Below are 15,052 nucleotides of genomic sequence, written 5' to 3'. Positions count from 1 at the left end.
ACAGGAGCCTTGCTCTGTGAGTAAATATCCAACAGAAAGTCAGTAAGATATTGTAAGAGATGGCATAGACAAACTGTAAAAGCATGTAGACCTACATAGAAATCCTAGCTCTAATAGCTAGCTATGTAAACTTGATATGTCAACTGCTCCATGAATTTCAGTTTATCCACTTATAAAACTAATTATAGCTAGTTCATAAGGTTATGAAATATGCGCTTCGAAAACTCAGATAAAATGTCAGGTACATAGAAGCCGTTTATTTTGCAGTAGGCCCTTGCGAATGTATTCATTTTTTCTCCCAGCACCATCCAAAATAAGTATACTGACTCTTGAAGATATTCAGAAATGAACACATTTTCACAATGTCAGTATTTAGAATTCTTAAATGTTTTGTCAGTATGAGTAATTATTACCATTAGAAAATATCAAATCTGAAACAGAAGGTTTAAACATGAGGCTCTCCAGTTTATCCAAGCATGTTCTCTGAAATATCAATTTCTTTGTATTAATAACTTAAACTTGCTAGGAATCACTTGTCTAGGTAAAAAGAGTAACAATTAAAAGATGCTTTATAAAATGTGTGTTTTTTTTAAAGGATGGGATGCAGTTATGGACTGGAAAGATGTCCTGTCAGGGGGAGAAAAGCAAAGAATGGGCATGGCTCGTATGTTTTATCACAGGTAAGTGCATCATACTCAAGTAACTACTATTCCATTGTTGTAACCAAAAACCCTTTGGACAGGATGCAGCATCCTCATCTTTAAAGATATCTTACTAAAAAACAAATACTTAGAATTTACAGTTTTTAGTATCTTAGTTTTTTTTTTTTGATGTGTCAGAAATCTCCAAGTATTCTTTCTATTTCTTTTATGTTGAGTAATGCTAGATGACAAAATTACTTTTTTTTCTGCTGAATTGAGTATAGTAGTTTGATTTTTTTAATTGTATTGAAGTATAGTTGATTTACCAAAATTAAGTTTTTGTGTGCTGTGCCCTAAGTTTGAAAGTAGGATTATTACTATTTTTATTACTATTTTTAAAATGTGAAGAATATAATAACTACTTGTATGCTGTTGTGAACACAGTGGGTAGGCATTCAGTAATACTTAAATAATTAAGAAATATTAAAACTATTCTGATTTGTTTCTTTTATTTGCCCTATTCTGTGAAAAAAAAAAAACTCCCCTTTTTAATATTAGACCTCTGGCAATGAGAACCTGTTGGGCAAAAAACACTTAAGAGTTATGTATATGAATGCCTGAATATACCATAAGGTGGGGCATATGCAACATTTTTGAAGCAGTTGCAGTGGAAGCAATAATACTTTATTAGGGAATTTTTTTTTTTTTTTTGGTCTTTTTAGGGCTGCACCGCAGCATATGGAAGTTCCCAGGCTAGAAGGAGAATTGGCACTACAGCTGCCAGCCTACACCAGAGCCACAGCAATGCAGGATTTGAGCCACATCTGCGACCTACATCACAGCTCATGGCAATACCAGATCCTTAACCTGCTGAGCAAGGCCAGGGATCAAACATATTCATGGATACTAGTTGGGTTTATTACCACCGAACCACAAAAGGAACTCCCTAGGGAACTTTTTAAAGCTGATAAAAACAGGAAAAAAATATATATATATATAAATATATATGTCAATATCAAGTGAGCCTCATTAAACACTTAGCAACTGGTTTGCTATAATTTTTTAAATATCTTTTATTACGAAAAAACAGTAAAACCTTTATCAGAGAAGAGAAAATCATAAGATGCACCTCATATTCCCATCACACTGTTTCAACAGGTCTAACATTTTGTAGCAATTGATTTATCTGTTTTTTATTTATGAGATATTTTAAAGCAAATCCAAAATCATGGTTTTTTTTCATTAAATATTTTGGCAACAATCTCTGATATATTAAAATATTCCTAACATAATAACATGCCATAATCATAACTGAGAAAGTTGATAATAATCATTTAAAATCATCTAATACCTGGTTCATTTTGTTTCCCTGATTGTCTCAAAAATATCTTTTTATACTTGATTTGTTCAGACCAAGATATAAACTTTACATACCAAATTTTGTTGTTGTATATCTCTTAATTATTTTTTAATTTAAAGAATCCCTGCTTCTCCCTGCCTCTGCCCCCCACCTTGCCATTTTTTATGCCATTGACTTGTTAAGAAACAGGTCAGCGCTCCATGGTGGCCTAGTGTTTAAAGGATCAGATGTTGTCGTTGCTGTGGTACAGGTTCAATCTCTGGCCCAGGAACTTCGCATGCCATAGGCACGGCCAAGAAAAAAAAGAAGAAACTGGGTCAGTTGTCCTCTGTTAGAATGCTGTCCTCTCTAGACTGATGTGATTGCTTCCCTAGGAGGTCCCCTTACCTCCTTCCTCAGTCTTGTATTTTTCTTATAAATTGAATGTTAGAGCTAAAAGCTTGGTTATATTTAGGTTCAGCCCTTTTTGATAAGAATATAACAACATTTATAATTGAAAAAAGGAATGCATCATTTAAACAAACTTATTAAATATAATTATATGTTTATTTTATAAAAATAGAAAATTTAAATAACTAAAAAGAAAAAAATCTGTTATATCATTCTCTGTACACATAAAATTTTGATACAGTTTTTTTCTGTTTTGGTACACAAAAGTTGGCTGTTTTATAATGTAGCTATTTTCATAAAGTACATTAGTTTATGTCTTTTTATTTTGTATGTGTATTATTATGTAATAACTAGACAGTTTATTATTATTATCATTACTATTATTCTAACATTTACGTTCAATGATTTTTGGTAAATGTATATATATTGTGTAACCAACACCCCAATTAAGAAAAAGAACGTTTCTATCAGCCTAGAGTTCCCTCTGCCCCTTTCCAATCACATCTCCCCATAGACAAATTCTGCTCTGATTTCTATCCTCATAAATTAGTTCTTCCTGTTCTACAACTTCATATAAATTAAATCACAAAATATGTAGTATTTTTGTGTTAGAGCTGGAGTTTTTAAGGAGAAAAAGTATTGTGTAGTAATACGGTATTTGTATTTGTGACAATCTACATGGTTAGTTCAAGAATATGGCAAACTAAAAAAGTGTGACCCAAAGTTTGCTAACTCAGAATTTTTAGTGAAGCGTATTATGGAATGCCCTTTCTTAGATGATGTGGTGAAGATTCAAGAGTAAACTTTATGGTGTGACATTTATGACTAGTTGTTACACACTACACACTATCATCTGAGCTTTGTCCGTAAATGTTCAGTAATATGATCACCAGCATAATTGGTGAACTACAATATATGAAATGTAAAATGTGATTGTAAATTTCTCACTTTGTCAGTGTGTTAATAAAATAAACCCTGTAAGAAAAAGCAAGAGATACTAACAAAAGATGCTAACCTAAAAAGATTTTAAGGAGTTCCTGTCGTGGCTCAGAGGAAACAAATCTGACTAGCATCCTGAGGATGCAGGTTCGATCCCTGGTCTTGCTCAGTGGGTTAAAGATCAGGAATTGCCATGAGCTGTGGTGTAGGTCAGCAGCTATAGCTCTGATTTGACCCCTAGCCTGGGAACCTCCATATGCTGCAGATGCAGCCCTAAAAAGATCCCCCCCACAAAAAAAATTAAAATCGTCTCAAAAAAAGCATACTATTGTGACACTCAACACTCCCAAAGTTCTCCATTTTAGTTTGCTCAAATCTTTTACATTTCAACTCACATCATGTTATTAATTCTTTGAGGATGAGGAGAGGCAGTTTCTCATTACTATAACTTTCCCTCACTGGATGTAATATCTCTATTTCATCGGAGCTGTAGCTGCCGACCTATGCCAGAGCCACAGCAATGCCAGATCCAAACTGTGTCTGTGACCTACACTCAGCTCACAGCAGCACTGGATCCTTGACCCACTGAGTGAAGCCAGGGATCAAACCCACAACCTCATGGTTCCTAGTCAGATTCATTTCCGCTGTGCCACAATGGGAACTCCTGGTTTTTAATTTTAATATTTAAAGCATGATCAGAAAAGCCCCACCTTAGGGGGGTAGATTAGATGCTTCTTGAGGCTGACACACCAAAAGAAAAAGAAAGGAAAATCTGAGAGACAATGTTATCTAATGTTCTACTTAGTTATACTGGTTCCAGATGACAACTATAGCTTAATATATTTTTGTACATGTACACACACACACACCAGTTCCACCAAGGAAACAAAAGTGTTTGATACATCTTACATCTGCTAGACTAGGGGTTGCTATGACAACAGAGTGTAAGAAATATACTTTTCTAAATCTAAAATGGTATCTCTTCTGTTTAGCTCAAAGCACTCTAAAAAATAAGACAGTAAAATACATAACTTAATTACTAGAAAGAGGTTTTTACAAAAAAAGAAAATTTTACTCTAGACCTCTCTCTTTCATCCTTCCTTTCTTCTCCCTTGTTTACATTTAAGAAAATCATCCGCAAAGAGAAACCTACTCTTAGACAAAGAAATAATGCTTGATACTTAAACCAGAACAGTTACAAAAAGCCAACCAGCAAAACTGCTTCTGTTGTCATGGGGAACCTTTAGTTCTCTGCACAGCGAGCAGTTCTTAGCGTCAAGTGGGGTGTTAAAGCTGCCTTTGACTCCTGTATCTATTATCCTTGACTATACCCCCCAATAGGAAACTGGATCCTGTTAATAAGCAAATCCATCATAGGAAAACAATTTGCAGAGTTAAATAATCATTTACAGTGAATGAGAAGTGACTACTGGTTTCAGTGTTTATCTTTTCATTGTAATTTATCTGAAAACATCAGAATATCTTCATGGAGGAAACTGTCCTAGGAAATGCTTGGTACTGATTTTCTACCCTGAAATGAACAATAAATGACCTTGCATAAATTGACCTTTGGTCCCATTAACAAAGCTAAGTCATGATATTTGAGTCCCAAATATATACCTAACGTCCAGACAGGCTTGAAAGAAGACAAAGAAAGGAAAAAGAAAAATCTGTGGGGGTGGGGTGGGCAGGAGAATAAAATGAAGAGAATGAACAGAAGGAAATGGTGGCAAATGATAGGTGCCTCTGATGGTAGTAGACAATCATCTCCAGAGTAAATACCGAGCTAGAAAATTACTGATTTTTTTTCCCTAAGAAAATGGTCTCAATGTTTTCAAGTTAAATACCTACTCTAAATTTGTCAGATTAGGAGTTCCTCTGTGGCTCAGCAGGTTAAGCATCTGATGTAGTATCTGTGAGGATGCAGGTTTGATCCCTAGCCTCACTCAGTGGGTTAAGGATCCAGCTCGGATCTGGCATTGCTGTGGCTGTGGCATAGGCTGGCAGCTGCAGCTTTGATTTGACCCCCTAGCCTGGGAACATCCATATGTCGCAAGAATGACCGTAAAAAGAAAAAAAAGAAAGAAAAAGAAAAATTAATTTTACAGATTAGGCATACTTACTCTTACAGTCTTGGATCAATGAAATTCCATTAATAGTGATTTGGGACCCACATTATTGATAAATTATCTTCTCAATAACTCTTTGCCAACAGGATTGTGATTTCTTTGCTGGTTATAGCTGCTGTAATGTGTTTACCATGTAATTAGTCGAAACTTTTTCACCAAGAATGAGTGTGCCTTCACAGGAAAGTTCATGCAGTAACTACCTCATTTTTCCTTATCTATACTATGCCTCATATTCGTGATTCACCTTTCTGCATAACAATAAAGCTTACTGTATTATGAGCAGGTATCAAAAATCTGTTTAAAATCTAAGAAGAATGTGATATTCTAGGGCAAAGAGGGGGGAATGACTGGTTTTTTGCTTTATCATTTATCACCTTTTAGTAACATCATGTACTCCTTTGCTTCCTTAAAGCTGTTAACACTGCAGCTCTTCTTGCCCAAATATTTATAATTCAATATGAAAATTATTGATTTATTTGTGCTTGTTTTTTAAGACCAAAATATGCATTGCTAGATGAATGCACCAGTGCTGTCAGCATTGATGTCGAAGGGAAGATATTTCAGGCTGCAAAAGGAGCTGGAATTTCCTTACTTTCTATAACACACAGGCCTTCTCTTTGGTAAGTGTTTCCAGTGCTCATTTATGATGGATCTTTATATTTTTCAATTAAAATTAACTTTGTTAAACTTTTCAACTGTAGAGCATACGATATTTTACTTATTTTCAACCTGTATTTCTGTTAAGGTTAAATTATGTCTAAAAGAGTAAAATCACTCTCAAGCTGAAAGTTGAAGTTCATGTGTTTGATGAAATATGACAGAGATTAATGGCCTTTTCTGTATACTTTTGGGAAACTATCTTTAGTGTTCTAAGTTTTCCAAAAATTTTGCCTCCCAACAGGTGGGATCCTACAAAAATTAAATTGAAAACTATGTATGTCTAGGGAAAAAATTTCTATGTCAAGGGAAAATTTTAAATGTGAAAACACTGCTATTAAAATATGAAAGATAAAACAAAAAGAATGGAAAACAAACGAAGGACGATAAGGAGTTCCCACTATGGATGAGCGGGTTAAGAACCCAACATAGTGTCTGTGAGGATGTGGGTTTGATTCCTGACCTCATTCAGTGGGTTAGGGATCTGGCGTTGCCACAAGCTGTAGTGTAGGTCGCAGACGTGGGTCAGATCCTGTGCTGCTGTGACGCAGGCTGGCCGCTGCAGCTCTAATTCAACTCCTAGCCTGGGAACTTCCATATGCCACACATGTAGCCGTAAATAGAAAAAAAAAAAAAAAAAAGATGGTGATATAAAAAAAGAAATAATAATAAACAATTTGTTTGTTTCATTTTCAACTTATCTTGGGCTTTCCTAACCTTGGAGGTACAACCAAGAGCAATTTTAGAACATGATAGTTCAGATATTGGGCAACTTCCATCTTTAGTATATGTTGAAGGTTTGGCTCATCGCTCTGGCTCTACAACATTATTTCGCTTCTGCATGGGAGAAGAAACTGTAGAAGTATTTCATGACCTGATTCAAAGGTGTGTTATATATTATGGGCTAAAATAATATTTCAGGGTTTATCGTAGAGGAATTAAAAAGAATCTACTATTTCAAAAGAGGCTCAATGGAAATAATCTACAGACTTTCTGCACAAATAAGATAAAGCATAGGACAATGGTAATTATAAAATTATAATTTTACTTAGGCATCAAATAATTTAATAAACTTCTTTAATTTTTGACTTCTTCAGATACTGGTAATGACTTTAATCTTTACAAACAAAAGTTACCCATTTGTCGTCATGGCGGAAAATATATTTTTTCCTTTTCCGAAATCTTTTCAGGGAAAATAAGAATTTCATATAGGAAGAAAGAATAGTCAGAAATAACAGATTTCTTTTTTTTTTTTTTTTCTCTTTTGTCCTTTTAGGGCCGCACCCGTGGCATATGGAGGTTCCCAGGCTAGGGGTCTAATTGGAGCTGTTACTGCTGGCCTACGCCAGAGCCACAGCAACACCAGATCCAAGCTGCGTCTGCCACCTATACCACAGCTCATGGCAATGCCAGATCCTTAACCCACTGAGCAAGGCCAGGAATCGACCCGCAACCTCATGGTTCCTAGTCGGATTCGTCTCCCCTGCGCCACTATAGGAACTCCTGAAATGATAGATTTCTGCAAACTAAAATGGCTAAACTAATTCATAAAGCAGAAGTAACATGCTTTTTAGTTCTACGGGGAAATATACTATAGGTAGCTGAGATTAAAAACATGTTTTTCTTTTTTAGAAGCTATAAAATTAGAATCATTATTTGTTTTAAAAATTGTCCACTACCGGAGTGCCCGTCATGGCTCAGTGGTTAACGAATCCGTCTAGGAACCATGAGGTTGAGGGTTTGATCCCCGGCCTTGCTCAGTGGGTTAAGGATCCGGCGTTGCTGTGAGCTGTGGTGTAGGTTGCAGACTCGGCTCGGATTCCGAGTTGTTGTAGCTCTGGCGTAGGCCGGTGGCTACAGTTCCGATTCAACCCCTAGCCTGGGAACCTCCATATGCTGTGGGAGCGGCCCAAGAAATGAAAAATAAATAAATAAATAATAAAAATAAAAATTGTCCACTACACACCTATTTGACTGGCCAAAGTCCAGAACACTGACACCACCACCAAATGCTGGTAAAGCTATGGACAAATAGGAACTCTCATTGTGAGGGGTAATGAAAAATGGTACAGCTACTTTGGAAGACAGTTTTGCAGTTCTTCACAAAATAAACATACTCCTACCAGTATGATCCAGTAACTACAATCCTTGATATTTACTCAAAGGCCTTGAGAAAACTCATGTCCACACAAAAACCTGCATGTGAATGATTATAACAGCTTTATTCATAATTGCTAAAAACTTGGAGGCAACTAAGATGTCCTTCAGTAGGTGAATGAATAAACTGTGTACATCCCAACAATGGAATATTATTCAGCACTAAAAGAAATGAGCTATCAAGCCATGAAACATCATGGAGGAAAGTTAAATGAATATCACTAGGTTAAAGAAACCACTTTAAAAAGGTTGTATGGGAGTTCCCGTCATGGCACTGTGGTTAACGAATCCGACTAGGAACCATGAGGTTGTGGGTTCTATCCCTGGCCTTCTCAGTGTGTTAAGGATCCGGCATTGCCATGAGCTGTGGTGTAAGTTGCAGACGCGGCTTGGATCCCGTGTTGCTGTGGCTCTGGGGTAGGCCGGTGGCTACACCTCTGATTCGACCCCTAGCCTGGGAACCTCCGTATGCCGCAGGAGCGGCCCAAGAAATGGCAAAAAAAAAAAAAAAAAAAAAACCAAAAAAGAAAAATAAAAAGCTGTATGATTGCAGGTACATAACATCTTGGAAAAGGCAAAACTGTGGAAACATTAAAGATGAGTGGTTTCTAGGGGTTGAGGAAGAAAGGATAAATAGGCAGAGCACAGAGGATTTTTAGAGCAGTGAAAATACTCTAATACTGTATAATGGTAGATACATAAAATCATAAATTTGTCCAAATGTGTCCTTAGTGCAGAACACTAAATGAACCCTAATGCTGGTTATGGACTTTGGATGACAATGATGTGTCAATATAGGTTCATCAATTGTACGATTATATCACTCTGGTGGGGGAGGTTGATAATGTAGAAGGGGATGCATATGTAGGGGCAAAGAGTTTAAGGCATATTTCTGCACCTTTCTCTCAGTTTCGCTGTGAACCTAAAAAAAAAAAAGTCTTAACAACAACAAAACTCTATTTGTTCCTTAAACTGAGGGGAAAAAAAAAAAAAAAGGCTGAATATGTTTCCATTGCCACTTTAAGGTACTGGAATAGGAACTGAATGACAGGACAGCATAATAAATGCAGTAATAGAAGTCAGGGAAAAAAAAAAAAAAACAGGGCTAAGAGCCAGAATAGACTCAAGAGTTCTTCTGAACTGGTTCCACTGGCATAGGTCATAATTGTCTTAAACCAGTTCCTGTTGGTTTTCTCCAAGGAAAAGTCAGAAGAATCATACTCATTGATGTGGACTTCAGCTCATCTGGGACTAGATCCAGACTGCCTCTGGGGAGAACTGGCAACTCAGGGCCCTATCCCTCCAGATGCTAATTCATTCTTTAACAACAGACAGATTACGAAATTCCATAGAAAACTTTACTTCGTGAAATTCTCTACTTTCAGGAAAACTCTGAGGAAAGACAAATATGAATGTTTAAATGAAGTGTGAACTGGATTCTTACCCTCTCAATAGACGTAGAATTCCGTGTCAGCGAACAATTAAAGCCTGATCCCAACTGAATACTCAGCTTACTTCAGTTTTAAAGTAAACATTCTCTATAAAGTAAAAGGTCTGGAAAGGCCTCAAGGATTAACTCAAAGGTTGCTACTTAGTTTGTTTGAAGTCACGTATATAATGACAGCTTTGGCATAAATGTAATCAGCCACCTGCCACAGAATGACCCAGTCAAACAGCAGAGGAGAGGAGGAGGAGGAGGAGGAGGAGGAGGAGGAGGAGGAGGAGGAGGAGGTTTGCCTGTCCCTTGGGTATAGTTACTAACATGGCAAAAGAAAAGGTTTTGATTGATGAAATAGAAAAGTGAAAGGAGACAGTAGACTGTGGTGTGAATGCAAGTGTTTCGATGGTTTATGCATAAGTTTTGAGTTCTTTATAAGTACAGCAATATACTACAGTATAGAGAGTATGATCGTAGTAAGTTATTTTTCTAATTTTTCTAGCTCTCATTTATCTGTATAATGGGAATAATTAGACCACCTATACTTTACAGACTTGTTTAATTAGGCTTAAATAAAGTAAGCCTGTAACAGAATAGGTGCTGAATCTGAATTAGCAACAGTTATTATGATGATGAATCAATAGAAAATAGTGTCATATTTTTTAAAAAGGGAAGATCCCCTTACATTTTAAAACAGTTTTGTTCATTTTTTCCTTAAAACAACAAAAAAGATATTTTTCCTATGTTTTCCCCCAACTTAATCATTTGGGGGGGATACCAAGTTGTGGTATTTTTTTCTTAGATTTTTAATAAAGAACTAAAAAGACGATGTAAAATGATATAAATGCATTTGTCCCCAGTACATCCTGTGTGATCGCAATTATTTTCAGTTAAAAAGAATCACTGGATTTTTCTACTTCTTTTCGGAATTATTAGAATCTGATGAGCGTTTTCAAGTAACACATTAATGTTGTAATATTAGACTTGAGGTATCTTGTTTTCCCATTATTTTTTTATTTTAGCTCTCAGATTTTAAAAGCAATATTTTCACATTTTAATTTTTCCCTTAACGTAGAAATACATTGTTTCCAACTTAATTTTTTGCAAGGTCCTACCCATTGGGAGGTCAAATTTTTGGCAAATCTTAAAACCCTAAAAAGTTACTCAAAAGTATACAGAAAAGATCATTAATCTCTGTCATATTTTATCAAATACATGAACTTCAGCCTTTAGCTTGAGAGTGATTTTACTCTTTTAGACATAGTTTAACCTAGCTTAGTATTCCCATCTTATAGCATGTTAAAGCCATCCAATCAAAATGGGATTAAACCCAAATTTCCATCAATTGATGAATAGATAAAATATGCAGTACTATGCAATGGAGGAGTTCCTGTCGTGGCTCCGTGGTTAACAAACCTGACTAGGAACCATGAGGTTGCGGGTTCAATCCCTGGCCTTGCTCCATGGGTTAGGGATCCGGCATTGCCATAAGCTGTGGTGTAGGTCGCAGACACGGCTTGGATCCCCTGTTGCTGTGGCTCTGGCGTAGGCCGGTGGCTACAGCTCCAATTAGACCCCTGGCCTGGGAACCTCCATATGCCTCGGGAGCAGCCCTAGAAAAGACAAAAAGACCAAAAAAAAAAAAAGAAAAAGAAAATGCAGTACTATGCAATGGGATATTATTCAGCCACAAATATGAGTGAAGAACTAATACTACAACTATATTAACTTTGAAATCTTCTTGTTAGGTGGAAGAAATCCGTCACAAAAAGCCAAATTTTGATTATTTATATATAAAATGTCCAGAATAGACAAATTCAGAGACAGAAAAGAGATCGGTGGTTGGGAGGGGCTGAGCAGAAGGAGAAATTGGGAGGGACTGCTAATGGGTGTGAAGTTTCTTTTAGGGGTGAAGAAAATATTATGGAATTGGATAGTGGTGATGGTTGCATGAGCTTGTGAATATACTAAAAAATCACTGAATTTTACATTTTAAAAGGATGAACTTATGGTATATGAATCCATTTATAAAAGGAAGTTAAGAGCTACAGGAAATACCCCCACTGATCATAGTAAATAATGACAGATTAGAGGTTAAAAGGGAACAAGTGAGAAAAACTGTAAAGGAAAGACATAAAAACTGAGGACAAAATGCAGTGGCTCAGCCAGGCAAGGTCAGTTCTGCCAGTGTTACCATCTCCATTCATACCCGACAATTCCCAGAGAATTGGTGACCTTTGCCTTCATTTAGGAGCAGATGGACTGCCTCCTGTCTCATCAATAAAATTACCTCTATATCTCTCCCAAGTTCCTAATTATGAACTTGAGCTATAAGAAAAAAGATTAAATCATATGAAAACATGGAAGTATCTTTAAAATTTTTCTCAGTTCATTTTTCTTTTTTTTTTTTTTTTTTTTTTTTGTCTTTGTTTGCTATTTCTTGGGCCGCTCCTGCGGCATATGGAGGTTCCCAGGCTAGGGGTCTAATCAGAGCTGTGGCCGCCAGCCTACGCCAGAGCCACAGCAACGCGGGATCCGAGCCGCGTCTGCGACCTACACCACAGCTCACAGCAACGCCGGATCGTTAACCCACTGAGCAAGAGCAGGGACCGAACCTGCAACCTCATGGTTCCTAGTCGGATTCGTTAACCACTGCGCCATGACGGGAACTCCTCTGTTCATTTTTCTAGTAACATTTTTAAAACTTTAATTTTTGAGAATTTTTATTTATATTGAATAATTCATTCCCAAAGAATAATCTAGTAATGAGCTGGTATTGTATTGCCTTTGTTCTCCTTAGTTTTGTTTATTACTCAAATGAATTTATCACATCTGTAGTTGTATACTGATCATAACAATCTGATTTCACAGGATTTCCATCCCACAGCCCAAGCACATCCCCCCACCCTCTCTCCTTAGTTTTTTCAAAATAACCTTTAAATTTTTACTTTCTTCCCTCAGCTTCCTTTCCTTGTTCTCATTCTAAGTATGCTTTGATATTTATGCAGGAGCCATGCTGAATTATGAAGATAAATAGATGCAACAGCATGTCTTCCTTTGCAGTTCATATTTATTTGGAATATGAAATAAATTTAATAGAAGCAATAGAATTTCCTAGAGATTAATGACTTTTGGAGTTAAAAAAAAATCGTAATATTTAACCCACCGAGGGGTTTTTGAAAGCCAAACAAAAAATAGATACCTTACTTAAAATTTATCTTTTTTTTTTTTAAGGTGGAAAGTTTTTAATGATTTTTTTTTTAAATTTCCCCCAACATGCTAATCTCTGTATCATTCCAATTTTAGTATTTGTGTTGCCGAAGCGAGCACAAAATTTACCTTTGGATGTCAATGAGAATGATAAATCTATAACTAAAATGGCTTTTTGCAATTGTTGCTAATAGTATTATTTCATTTTGATTATGCAGGAAATACCACACTCATTTGTTACAGTTTGATGGTGAAGGAGGTTGGCGCTTTGAACAATTGGATACTGCTATTCGTTTAACACTGAGTGAAGAAAAACAAAAGCTAGAATCTCAGCTAGCTGGAATTCCCAAAATGCAGCAGAGACTCAATGAACTATGTAAAATTTTGGGAGAAGACTCAGTGCTAAAAACAATAAAAAATGAAGATGAGACATCCTAATTTGTTTTGACATGTTTCAAATGTTTATTTTTAGTTAAAGGCTCAGAGACACTGTTATAGTGCATGCATTGTGTTAAGCTAAGCACAGAGGAAAAAAGGGAGAAAGAAATGTTTTGTAAGGTTTTAGCATCAAGTAAATATATGATCTGACTTTTCAGAAGAAAACAAACAAATGCATTATGTAAAATTAGTCATTATGGCTTACACTAATTCCTAGTGAAAGCCTAATTGCCATGTAAAACAGGATTTTCTAGGTGAATTCATGGTGAATACTAGATTTGCTATGTGAATACGATGTGCCCGAAATTCTTCACAAATATGGGCGATAGCTTAAGAATGGAAGAGCTTAAGAGCAGCATCTGGGTAAAAACTAAGTACATAAAATTAGAAGTTTGAGTAACATTTCAGTCCATTTATGGTTATTAGCTTCAACAGCTAGAATTCCTGTTCCTTATTGCTAGAGGTCAACTAAATCTGTATACAGAGTAGCTAACAGTTGGATAAATAATTTCAATATGAAAAAAATTCTTTTAGTGGCAGTGATTGAAAGAAAGAAGCATGGCTATACATGTAGAAAATGCCATATTTTTAATTTTAGCTTTTGAGCATCTCAATGTGGGCACATAACAAATTGTTTTAATGAGAATCTTACATATTTGTTAATCAACTCTTCATTTTAAAAAGAGAATTGCCAATACAAAGAAAAAAAGAATATCCAAAAAATGATTGTCTCAGCCTGTTATTTTACTTGTCCCTAGAAATACATAGCTTGTTTTTGTACTCAGAGGAGTCCACTGTATTTTTAAAACAGCAGTGCTATAATAGAATAGGGGGGATTTTCAAAATCACAGTAGTGATATATACACTGAATAGTACTTTATAATTTATAATCCTCATTTACATCATTTCATTTTTAATTCTTGTGGCAATCTTTTGAGGCAGATATTATTTTTCCTAGTTTGCTTTTGAGAAAGTTGACACTAAGATCATGCAACTTATTTAGGAGTAGATCCAGGAACCAAATAAAATTCCCCTGTTTCAGGAAGTTCCCAATGTGGCTCAGCGAAAAGGAATCTGACTGGTGTCCAAGAGGATGTGGGTTCAATCCCTGGCCTCGCTCAGTGGGTTAAGGATCCAGCATTGCCGTGAGCTGTGGTGTAGGTTGCAGATGCGACTTGGATCCTGCGTTGCTGTGGCTGTGATGTAGGCCAGTGGCTACAGCTCCGATTTGACCCCGAGCCTGGGAACCTCCATTTGCCACAGGTGCAGCCGTTAAAAAAAAAGAAAGGAAGCCAGGACTGCCATTTTAATCTCCTACTAACTATGCCACCATGTTGATAGGCAAAGAAAAATGGAAATGCTCAGTTATTAGCAGTTTAGGATTTTTTTTTTTTTTGCATATTTAGACATAATCATGATAGATGCCGTGAATGATTCTAAGGCTTTTTCAAGTGGTAGAGCACCTGGATGTCATTCATGATGACTGAAATAGAATGTCATGACATTTTCATATTTTCAGTTCTTCCATGCCAAGACATTTTTAATTATCAATAAATGCAACCACCTTATATGAAGGAATGTAATATAAAATCAAAATCAGGGAGTTCCCATTGTGACACAGTGAAAGTGAGTATGACTAGTATCCATGAGGATACATGTTCGATCCCCGGCCTCGCTCAGTGGGTATGGGATC

At 36.2% G+C, this 15,052-nt stretch overlaps 1 protein-coding gene across 1 annotated transcript in view; it reads left to right on the top strand.

The window, feature by feature from the left end:
* The window catches only part of ABCD2 (ATP binding cassette subfamily D member 2), a 57,572-nt gene extending 42,796 nt beyond the window's left edge, over positions 1–14,776 (top strand). Inside the window, exons 8-10 of the mRNA XM_021092531.1 lie at positions 596–680; positions 5,954–6,079; positions 13,140–14,776. Of these exons, the coding sequence (XP_020948190.1) occupies positions 596–680; positions 5,954–6,079; positions 13,140–13,359 (431 nt within the window). The 3' untranslated portion in view covers positions 13,360–14,776. The remainder of the gene's footprint in view (positions 1–595; positions 681–5,953; positions 6,080–13,139) is intronic.

Source organism: Sus scrofa, chromosome 5, assembly GCF_000003025.6.
Source record: "Sus scrofa isolate TJ Tabasco breed Duroc chromosome 5, Sscrofa11.1, whole genome shotgun sequence".
Lineage (NCBI taxonomy): Eukaryota > Metazoa > Chordata > Mammalia > Artiodactyla > Suidae > Sus > Sus scrofa.
The sequence above is the reverse complement of the archived record's forward strand: the minus strand, read 5'-3'. Positions and strand labels throughout refer to the sequence as shown.